This window comes from Rhyacophila brunnea, unplaced genomic scaffold, assembly GCF_057557595.1.
Source record: "Rhyacophila brunnea isolate RB1 unplaced genomic scaffold, BYU_Rbru_1.0 scaffold_1, whole genome shotgun sequence".
In the NCBI taxonomy this organism is placed as follows: Eukaryota; Metazoa; Arthropoda; class Insecta; order Trichoptera; family Rhyacophilidae; genus Rhyacophila; species Rhyacophila brunnea.
This window is the reverse complement of record NW_028232751.1, coordinates 33,548,561-33,560,715: the sequence shown is the minus strand read 5'-3', so window position 1 is coordinate 33,560,715 and position 12,155 is coordinate 33,548,561. Positions and strand designations below refer to the sequence as shown.

Below are 12,155 nucleotides of genomic sequence, written 5' to 3'. Positions count from 1 at the left end.
AGTAACCTGCAATCCACCCCCCCCCCCAGGGCTCGAAATGGACCGAAACGAACCGGAGCGCCGTTCCGATTAATAAAATCTCGTAGGAAAATAATTTGACCGTCTGAGCTAGATCGGCCATAAAACAAAAAAACCTAACACTTATTTTTATAAAATACTCAAAAATTTAGATAACTATGTTAATATTTTCGTAAAATCATCGAGCGCTCCGGTTCGTAAAATTTTCCATTTCGAGCGCTGCCCCTCCCTCACCTTCATATATCATATTTGGATAATATCTACTGATTTTTAATAGGTTCACCAAAACCATAAAAAATACATATCATTAAGGAACGCGAAAAATGGTGGGAAGTGGATTGCTCTCTGGATTAGGCTGAAACAAGATTCTCGAGTATAGAGACATGTGGGATAAACTTAAACATGTGATAAAGAATTATTATATATTGTTTCAATAATTTCGTCTATTTTGGTCGTTTCTTCATAACTGAATCTTGAAATTCTGTCATATTCTGTGTAACCAAGATTTTCCACTCATCTTGTCTCTGTCCTCTGCTTTTCTCAGTGTATAGTGGAATAGTTACGTATGTATTATAATATTGCATTAAAGTTTGTCTCGTATCTAAACAAAACGCACATTCAATATTGGTAATATTTGAGAACATTCCGGATTTGTATTTCTTGGCTTTATGATCTGAGCGTCATTAAGCCATAAAACAAATTTCGCTTCAATCTATTGGTGTATGGCGACTGGCTTCACGTTTTAATTTAATAATATTCTGTTCTGTGATTTTGGACTATCACATATGACCATAATGATTTTAGTCGATGAGTTATTGAATTAACGATGACGTATTGAATAATTCTTGCTTCTGAGGCCTCGGTGAAATATGAAATTAAATTTAATCTATGATGCTTGGAAGAACTGAAGGAATTGTGCTATTGAAAATAAAGTAATTGCATGAGTATTCATTAATACATTAACACGTTTTTTTTTTATAAAATATGTACCTACACCTTTCTAATCTCTTCAATATTTGACATTATTACATTATTTTATATTATTACACTCTAAAAAAACAGCTTGCGACCCCTGGCGGTCACGACCCAAGTAGGTATTGTATGTGGATCACAAACTTTATGTGGAGCATGGACCAACCTTTGCTCGGTTTGCGTCAGTGATGCCATATTTTTTTTAAAGCATGATCGTAGAACTTTTATGAAAAGTTGGGGATTTTCCGTACAATTCATTCTGAAAAAATCGCCCCTAACTTGCCTATAGCACTATTTGACACGAAATAATAATGTTTATAGCTATACACGGAATCTGAATGAATTTTTAATTTAAGATTATATAAGTTTGTAGATGGAATTTTATTATAATCTCAATGGAAGAACACGTCTCTATGGTCGTATCTCCGCCATAAAATTTTCAAAGAAATCTAATAAGGTTTGATGAAGACTTCAGAATGGTTTTTATTACAAGGATATGCGAAAATATCATTGGCAATGCGATCGTTTATAAAATAGTTGATTTTTATTTTCAAATTATCTTTTGTATGGCAAAAAAATAAGACAAATAAAAATCAGCTTTGAAAGGTGGCAGCACTGGACAACTCGTAGGTATGTAGTGTTGAAAGAAGACATACGAATACTTGGCGTCGGTAAAGCATCTAAAAAGTATTGATACTTGATACTGTAATCGTAAGTAAGCGCAGCCTCCCAGGGATATATTCATAAATCACAACTGGGCGCAACGTTCCAACTTTCTTCCGTGCTCATAGGCGAGGCCACGCCGGGATAGTGACGTCACTCAACCAGACAAAATGAATGACGAAGTGCGACATTTTGGGATTATACTTATAATACATACATATTATTATACCTATAATATGTTCATAGCAGAACATTCCATAAAAAAAGATTACTTGGTTACATAAAGGGTTCTCATTTCTTGCAAGCAAGTTTTTTCGTTGCAAGGCGTATTTTTGAAATAGTATTTATTACATCAAAATAGTTTTTTTCTGCCAACTAGGTACCATATCTTCAGGCCATTTTGAGCATACAGAGTAGGTGCGTAACTAACAAGAATCTGTCTTCAAAGTTACGCTGCGAGCGTCCCAGAAAGAATAATAATGTTGAGTGACATTCAATGGTTACCAGGTTTCCACGAATGATATTGCATTACAAAAATTTTAGTCAATTTGAGGCATTGTACGCTGAGAAAGGGGACACTTCTTAACATGGCCCCCACTAAGGGTGGGGTGACAGGGCTCTAGCCAGGGGGCCCGGGCTCAGGAAGGGCCTGGCGTGACGAGTCGACCGGATAAGTGAGATAAACACAGATCACAAATTTGTTCTTATAGTAAAAAAAAAGTCGTCCGCGGTGCTATTTTACTTCAGTGATATTAATAATAAAAAATATTTGGTTGTATGATACAATTTTTAACTGTGTGCTGATACTCGACAACTCCATAATTCAAATGGATGTAGGTACCTACATATTAAAAATTGATAAAAATACATTTCAATTTTACCGCGTACAGCATTTGGAAAACGCTACTGCAACGCGTCACACTGCCTTCACTCTTGGCGATAGGTAGGGGGGGCCGCCAAACATCCTAGCCTGGGGGCCCGTTGCGGATGTGGGGGCCATGCTTCTTAACCCTTACCAGTAACAGTATAAATTTAAATAGCAATCTATATATTATTCTAATGTTTATTACAGTATTTTTTTTATATCCACATGAGATTTTTAACCATTCATTCTTGGTAGCGCCGGCCACAAGTTAGTATCACAAAAATCTTTTATAATCCAAGCAGATATCGAAATGTTGAACGATACTATGCTCATATGGAATGATTTTCTCGGTGACAATATTTTTACTTCGACTCAAGTACGACAAAGACGAACATCGTTTCGTCTCAAAAAATGACAGTAATTTATTGTTAATTGAAGCGGAAGACAAAAATATCAATACCGTTATCGTAAAGAAATAAAGTATTGATTCAAAAGTATTGGTCTATGATATTGATACTACCATCGCTAGTACCTCGCGCTGTCAGATTGGTCAGATTCTCAGATAGTCAGATGGATGAAAGGTTTGGCGCTGTCGAAAATCGTGGGGTGTTTTCAGTTTGCTTCTTATAGATTTTTGAAATAAATCGTATCATTAGTGAATCTCGTTTTATGAACTGCATTTTTGTTATAGCTTGTCATGGTCTTGTTATTCGGTTAAGACACGATTAATACTATTCGACCCCATTTCCTGAAACCAGTAGTAGTGTAACGTCACTTTAGGCATGGTCGCTGTGCCAACGAACTGTCATCGTCCACTAGAAATCGATGAATTACCAAGAGAAGATGAAGAGCGCCTGGAGAAGCTTTTCGGCAGACTGGATTCAGACGGCGATGGGAAGATCGATATTCATGATCTATCCCTCGCATTGAAGGAATTCGGCCTTCACCACAAGTATGCCGAGGTTCGTAGTAAAACAACATAATCCAAAAATAGTTTCCGTTGCAGAATTTTTAAAAATGTTTTTGTGTCTCCGAAATGAATTTACTGGGTTTTGTTATTAAGTTTAAAAAAATCGCAGCCTGTCCCATCCAAAAAAAATGTGGGAAAATTTTACCATAGAGTCTGATTTCAATTAGGTTAGCATGAAAATAATAATAATAAAACACTATAATTAGGTATTTGTTATGCTCATATTGTATTTGGTTATCTACATGCTGTTCTTTTTAAAACCTTTCACTTTAATGTGTACCTAATACATGTGATGTGGTAACCGAAAGGCCACCAGAAATATTGGATAATATCAATAATGAGTAATTTTATAATAGTCCATATCGTTAGGTTTTGTTTGTCTTATGGTATGTCTTAAAACACCCTAACCACAATGACGATATGGAGTATTATAAAATTACCCAAAAATGTTATCTAGGTACCTACCTAGATATAATGAAATTATTTTTGATTAATTAAAATCATAAAATGTCTTTCATTTTACTTTATGGTAAGCCTTCCGCTAAACCACCAGGTTAATAAAATAAAAGAATAACTGAAGATTATGTGTAATCAATGACATTAAAAACGTGGTTTCCCAGAACCAGACCAAGCATGGCCCCCACACCCTAAAGCGGGCCCCCAGGCTAGGATCTATGGCGGGCCCCCCTACCTATCGCTAAGTTTAAGGGCAGTGTGATCTTTTACAGCAGTATTCCCCAAATGGTTTCCACGGAACCCTAGGGTTAAGGGTATTCCATGTATTTTTACCGATTTTTAAATAAATCCAGTTGATTTATTGAGTTGTCGGCACTCAGCATAAATTATGAAGCACTGATCGCGACCTCATTTTGTGGTAGGTACCCAAGTAACATGGAACCCATCGCCATATATTCGCCAGAAAACACACAAAATAATTATATTACAAAATTCTACGCGTGAATTATCATTTAATTATATCAATCAAAATATCACATCAAATTATATTGCAAAGACACATATTTTTAAATATTAATAACCATTTAGGAAAATAGCGCCGCAGGTGACTTTTTTACTATTAGAGCAAATTTCTGGTGTGTTTTTTGTCATTTTGTCGGCTTGCCACACCGGGCCCCCAGGCTAGAGCCCTGTCAGCCCCTCCCCCCCTTGTGGGGGCCATGAGACCAAGTATATGAAAGAAGCTGAAAAAAGGCTACTAAAATTAATGATTAAATTAGCTACAAATTATTTTGCTTTGTGAATCCATTTGTAACATCCCAAAAACCGCATTTTTTGAGCGAACACATAAAAATATATTTTATCTGTGGCTACCAATAATTATCCAATAAAATGTCTTAGAATCACTATAGACTGTTGTAATACCAAAAGGTCAAGATTCCCTCTTGTTATAGTCCAAACCCTTTGGGAATAATAAACATTAATCATCATCATCATCAGCTGGGGTTGATCTACTGCTGGATGAAGGTCTCCCATAGCTGCCTCCACTCTTCTCGGTCCCTAATTCTTCGCTGCCACATACATCCAACGAACTTTATGAGTATATCTATCCAGTGGGTTTTGGGGTGTCCCTGTGGGCGTGTATTGCCCCTTGGGTACCACTGTATGATGGCATTTGTCCAGCGGTTGTCCACTCACCGAGTGACATGTCCACCCCATTGCCATTTCATCTGCGTAGTGTCATCTATCAAACATTACTATTATTGTTGATGTTCCTGAAAAATAGAATTATCATAGAGTAAGAAATAAGATTAGAATGTGGCCATTTTCTTTGTGTGTTAATTCAATTAGATTAATATTATGATCATAAAATACATTAGAGCCTTATTTGGAATAATTTTGAGAAAGTAAGAAATAATGATAAATTCGGTCAGTCGAAAAAACAATAATAAACACATTTTACTTCAGGAATAACCTTTTTCCTTTGAATTTTTCTTTAATTTCACCTTTTTGGTTATTTTTAAAACAAGCAATAGATGCTCTCAATTTCTAAGATAACTATCAGGGATACACAAGTCAATATTACCAAGAAAGACAGGGCTCTCATTTACACCGTGTATAAGTCTTAGTTAGTACCCAAATATAGATCTCTTCTAAATTTTAGACTGCACTACTGTACGACAACATTATTTAGGCTACAACAGGAAGTCGCTCTTGTCGCGCATAGAATATTTCTCAGTGTTGTCATTTTTTGAGAAAACAAATCCCGCGAAATTAGGTTTTTAATTTATATCAATCAGTAAGTTCTCAGTAAGTACTTAATTTAGGAGTCCAATTATTGTTCGGTAAGTATCAATAGAAAAATTATTTTAAATAATTTCACCTCTTAATTATTACTATTATATTAGGATAATTAATACAGCGTAATTATTGAATTTGGAAGGAAATATATCATTGAACCCACATTAACTGATAATATTGCTGCAGGTATTTATTAATTAAATAATTAGGAGAACACAAATTATGACTAAATAAGTAGAAGTGATAGATATAACATATTCAATATTATTTTGATGACCCAATCACATTTTTTTATAATTTACAAATGATGTCTTTTATATCGTATTTTTAGTAAAATTGTTGTCGAAACACATACCTACTGTGAAAATAATTTTCTATAAACTAAATTATATCCACCTAACATTATAAATTTTAAAACAATATGTACCTACTTATCGGTTTAAAAATACAAGGACAATTAATTAACTAACCGTAAATACAAATAAGATTAAAATAATTGATAACGTCATAAGGTCATCAACACAACTTTTAAAAGTACCCAATCATCAAGTAAACCAATCATCATGTGTGGTATTCTACACCAGACATATTGGTTTCATCATCACTCGATACTAATTCACTTTCACTACTGCTGTCAAAATCGACACTAAAAACTAAACTTTGGTCACTCATAGTCTCACAACATCTATCTTTTACCATATAATCCTCTTCCAAATGTATTGTGTGTTCACATTGTTTTTTTCCAATCGTCCGGTGTTATCGTTCCAAAAGCATCTTCTGTTAGCCTCTGCGTGTCAGCTGTTCGGCAATCAACATTATTACTTGCAATTCTTCTTTTCACAAGTGACCAGATAAATTCTATTGGGTTAAGATCACAGGGGTATGGTGGTAGACGAACTACTGTTGAGCCTTTTTCTTTAATCAGCTCGTCGAATAAATACTTTGGTGGTGGTTTATTTCTATCAATTATTTCTTTTAATTTAGTTTTAACCATATTTTCTTCGAATATAATATTATTGTCTTTCAGCCATTCTTGCATAACGATTTTTTTATTGGCCATAGTTGGCGGTTTATTTATTTTAATGCTATGGTAAGGGGCAATATCCATAACTATTATAGAATTTGTGGGAATGTTCTCCATGCAACTATGCCGTGTCTCTCCTCTCTATGATAACATTTCTTTTAGAAAGGCTTTTTTTTTTAATTTAAACCCTAGCTTATGTAACCGTCGCCGTAAAAATTCTTTGCTTCCTTGAAAATCCATGCACTCTCCTAAGGAAACCAATATGTTTTGCAGCGTCGGAACTTGTTTGTGGACAGTATAAAACTCCTACACTTTTTGACGTATAGTACATAAGTCCATACTGTCCAATGCAATCTTATTTTTTCCAGGCGTTACGATTTTTGAAGAGGAGGCACTCGCTGCAGTCATTTCTTTCATGATTCTAGAAACTGTCCTTGGGATATTCTTGTAAATTAATGATACACTACGTATAAGTATCTTGATAATTTTAAGCATTTTTGTAAATTTTACATCTCCGTAATAATTGATTTAATGACAATAATGTTTATTCTTGAAAATATTCTTCTTGCCAATTTACTATTACACTGCCAGTGTACTTAAATGATCATTTATACTGAATTATTATAAGTCAAAAATATTAATAAAATAGATTACAATACACACAACTATATAATATACAAACATAATTCCCAGTTTTTGGGGAAATATTTCTAGTATTACAACACTGAATTTTGACATATCTGACAATGACAGCAACCCGTGATATGGTATTGTATAGGCTGGCCTTTTAAATGCGACTCTTTTTCTTCTTCACAATAAATCAAAAGTTTACTAATAATAATTCGAACATGACTTCGTATTGTTTTAGACATCTTTTGAATATAAAAAGCTTCAAATTACGTAAATTGATAGATGCGTCCAATACGACTGTCAAAAATGTAATGAATAATTTGAGGGCGTTCCTTTTTTGAAACCGGAAGTTCGATTAGCTGATTGTAGTTCACAGTTTTGCCACGTAGCCAAGATGAAGTTGCCGGACAATAGATAAGCATATCTAAGAAAAAGTCAGTCGAGTAGAGCCATGGATTTTATCCATACAGTCTGTAAAGTCTGAGAGTCTCAAAAAATTATTTTCAACCCTCTCCATCATGCATCATTCGACTGATGTGGAGCCCAGACAATAGACCTACTTCGAACTAAGCGATTATAAAGAACTTTTAATACTGCAATGAAAGGACCCATCAAGTACGCAAGATGATACTCAACATTTATGTAGTTATTTGTTTTTTTAGTAATTTGTTGTAATTAGGAAAAAATACATTAAAACAATCAATTTTTACAAAATCGTTTTGTCACCTTGTAAAGAACTTATTAAATTGCATTTTACTTAATAATAATAATAATAATAAAATTTCATATATTATTAATAATTATCAGCCTTCCAAAAAACACACACTTTTATAAAGTTTTTTTTAACTGTAAGATTATTCTTTACCTAATAAAAGAATATTGTTTTTAGATATGTGTTAATTATTTAAAATGAAAATTAATTAATGAATTAAATTTTTTCTCATAGAGGCATTATAATCACCCTTAATCAAAACCCACCACACTATTTGGCAGATCAAATTAGTCAGTTCATGTCTGTCTACCAAACTTGTATAATCAAATGCATTCCATCCTATTGTGGAGATTATTCACATAACAAATGCCTTCTCACTCACACTTATGCTCAGATTTCGTTCAGGCCTTGGAGGTCATAGATTTTTATATTTCATATATAAAATAAATTATGTACCCTACTAATTATTGCAGTATTTCAATTATTTTTATAATATTATGCACCATCTCAATGACCATATTTTTTTCTATTATTATTTGGATATATTATTATTAAACAGCATATTATAATAATATGAAGCAGTGTTGATTTAACATAATGTCTTGCTGACATCTGGGTCACCCGCTTAGATAATGTCTGCGATACCTTCTTACATAAAATTTTGATTACCAAAATATTTATGTTAAAGTTCTGTCACTGGTTGTTCAAGTTACCTATACAAAAATACCAATTTCAATAGAAATTATTGAACATATAATTGAAAGCAGGTACCTAAGTATTTACCTTATTCAATTCAACAACGTGAAAACTTTTATTTGTGGAGGTCTAATTTAAAAAAAAAATGTGTTCTAAAACAAAATAAATAATATCTCACTATTCCTTGCGGTTTATATATATCAGACAAACTAAAACCCAATACAGCCACTTTCCATTCTTCCTAAAAATTCTGGCAAAACATTTTTGGCGTTTAAATATTTAAGAAGAATCTTTTATCTTGATATAAAGCTTATTAATATTAAATTTTTATGAAAACCTATTTTTGAATTGAACTGGTGTTACGTCATGGAAATGGCATTATAAATATATTTTTTAAATAAAGCATTATTTGTTAATTTTCCAAAATTTGTAGAATTTACATCACTTTTATTATTAAACGTCACTCATATATTTTTTTTAAATTCTTTTCAATGGGTAAATTAGTGGGTACGTACTTATTTATTAATCCTAAATGTTTGAAAACCTCTGTGTAATTTTATAATCAGCTAAACATATGCACCATGCTGTCTCCAGATGTGACTGAATTAATTGCACATCCTTGTTCATGATTACGATTTGTTCATAGTATACACAGTCAAGTTCATTCTATATGGTAATTAAGTATTTAATAATATTACAGTTGAACTCGGTTATTATGATCACAGACATAGCGAGATCTCGGTGTAATGAGGGAACATTCGTTGACATTTTAGTTTATGATTTTCTCCATACATTTATTCACTTTTATAACGAGCTACTTATCGGATATACCTAGCAAAAATATCATCAAAAATTTTCTTAATACTGTTAATTTGTTGACTGTTTAAAAACATTTTTGACCCTAAGCAATAAATCTGACAGGAGACCGATGCCGCCGGGATCGGATTATGTTTATGACACTAGTTAAGTGTCTAAGTACCTGATTGGTGTTTTCGCAGACAACTTTGAAAAAGTATCCACGCATATGGTTGAAATTTCATGTAAAAAATCTAAGCCGAAGTCAGTAGGTACCTACCAGCGTTCATTACAATAAACAACTTCTTTTGTAGTTTATGAATGCCATGCTTGTTTCGGGGAAAATTCTAATTGTGTATTTTTATTTGAATTGCGACTTTTTGTGTCATGTGACCGCTCATTTAAAAATAAATATTCTATGATATAACGAGTAATGCTTATAAAGAGCAAATTCAGTCGGTCCCATCTTCTTCGTAATAATCAAGTTCGACTGTAGTTTTAATATCTAAAATTAATATACTTACCCATTAAAACAAGATGCTTAGTCATGCTCATAAATAGTGTTGATACTATATATTGAAGAAAAAAACATACATTTTACAACTGTTTTTATGAATTCCATGATACAGTAATTGTAATTTTATTAGTAATTTATGTTTGGATCCAGGGCATTGATCCATTTATATTATTCTCTTAATGGAATGGTTAACAGCCAAAATAAAAAAAAAACTTTTTAAAACACATTCACATTGTAGTATAATAATATACTTAATGCGTATTATGTATTCAGAGTACAAAACCCCAATGCATATGAGAGATATAGATTCAAATAAGATATTGAAGATGTTTCTTTATACCGGCACAATGAAAATCTCTTGTGTTTTGTATAAGCATATGCAAATTCTGAACATCTATTATTAAAGCCAGCTATTTTTGTATATTTTGTCACACATGTGTTGTGTAGATGCTTTAAATATTTTAAGCAAATGTCAATAATTTTTAACCTTACAACTACTTAATAGAGTTTTCTTTTGAATATTTACTACTCTGCCGATGATCTGCCTTGACGCATATATTTTAGTTTTCAATAGGCTGTATCTATAATAATATGACCTTTCATAATTAAGTATTCATTTAACAAAATGTCTTATTTTAATGATAAATATACCATTTTTTTGCCATTTTCATTTTATTAATTTGTGTTTAAACTAAATCTAAGCTTTATTGATACTTTTATAACTTATAATATTGTCAAACTTTTAAAGTGTAATACATAGTTATATTAAAATATTTTTCATAGATATGTTTAATTCATAGTTGTTTCCTGAATCTCATCGCTTAAATTCTACATTCAGGGTCAACTGAAAAATTCTAATTTTGCTATACCAATAAATATTTTTGTCTTATTATATTCACCAGTGGGGTGCGGTCCATAGATGAAAAAGATATGAAGCATCCCTAGACATAAACAACTAGAGTATACTATATTATATTAGTATGTGTTTATCGAACAATTACGTAAATATTTTTTGAATATCTCAGCTACCATACCACAAAACCACTTAGTATAAATATAAAATTTCATCTTCCAAGTTTGAATTAGTTACAAAACCCTAAGTAGATCATTTTTAGCAAATATTGGTCAACAGCATCCCCACAAGTAAAAGTCACTTATATTCACATGTAACAAACTCATAATAATATGCTCCATTTACGATTGAAAATATTAAGCATTCTTTTAAAAACATTATTGGCAGTTTTGAACCACATAATATCAAATAAATTTACTAGTACTTAATAAAATGATAACAATAATATCATGAAGTAATCGACATTGATTCAATTTTATTACAATACTACAGAATACAATAATTATTTTGTGTATTACTTATGTATTTATCAATTTATTATCTTAACTGTATATTACGTCGAAACCTTGAAACTTTCACTGTCTTTGAATATTTAAAATAGCAAAATATTTGTATTTTGAATAGACATAATAATTATCTTCTTCTATAATTTTAAATATATAGTCATAATATAAACATAAGCAGTACATATAAATAAATAAATAGATTACACCGTAATAACTAGTTCGACTTTATATTATACTCTTACACCATTGAGTTTGGTTTTAGTGTGTGTTGTTGAACCTTGCTTTTGTAGTCTTACCATCTACCTACCTAGAACATCTGATCACTTGCCCTGAATAAGTTATTTACTTGACCTAGGTCTACTTGTAATGGCATATAAAGCTAGATGTGTGTAGATTTATTGTTAGTAGTAGGTAATTATAACAAAATCAATATGTTGACGACTCACGATTATAAATATTTAATACTCATTCACCTTTGATAAAATGCTTCCTAACTGGAAACTGTTATAGTTAGAGATTACTTATAGTACGACTAGTCCTCACATACACAATTTCAACACAGGCAGTCCTCTACTTTTGTACATAATAAATTGGTTCTTGAAAACATGTGAAAAGTAGAGCAATGTAAAAAAACATCAAAAAGTATATTCTAAATCTAAAATAATGTGGACAATTAGG

At 31.9% G+C, this 12,155-nt stretch overlaps 1 protein-coding gene across 1 annotated transcript in view; it reads left to right on the top strand.

Annotated features, from left to right (window-relative positions):
• The first annotated feature begins 3,045 nt into the window (after nt 1-3,045).
• SCaMC (Short Calcium-binding Mitochondrial Carrier) overlaps nt 3,046-12,155 on the top strand; it is a 124,293-nt gene continuing 115,183 nt past the window's right edge. Inside the window, exon 1 of the mRNA XM_085943348.1 lies at nt 3,046-3,480. Within this exon, the coding sequence (XP_085799474.1) occupies nt 3,301-3,480 (180 nt within the window). The 5' untranslated portion in view covers nt 3,046-3,300. The remainder of the gene's footprint in view (nt 3,481-12,155) is intronic.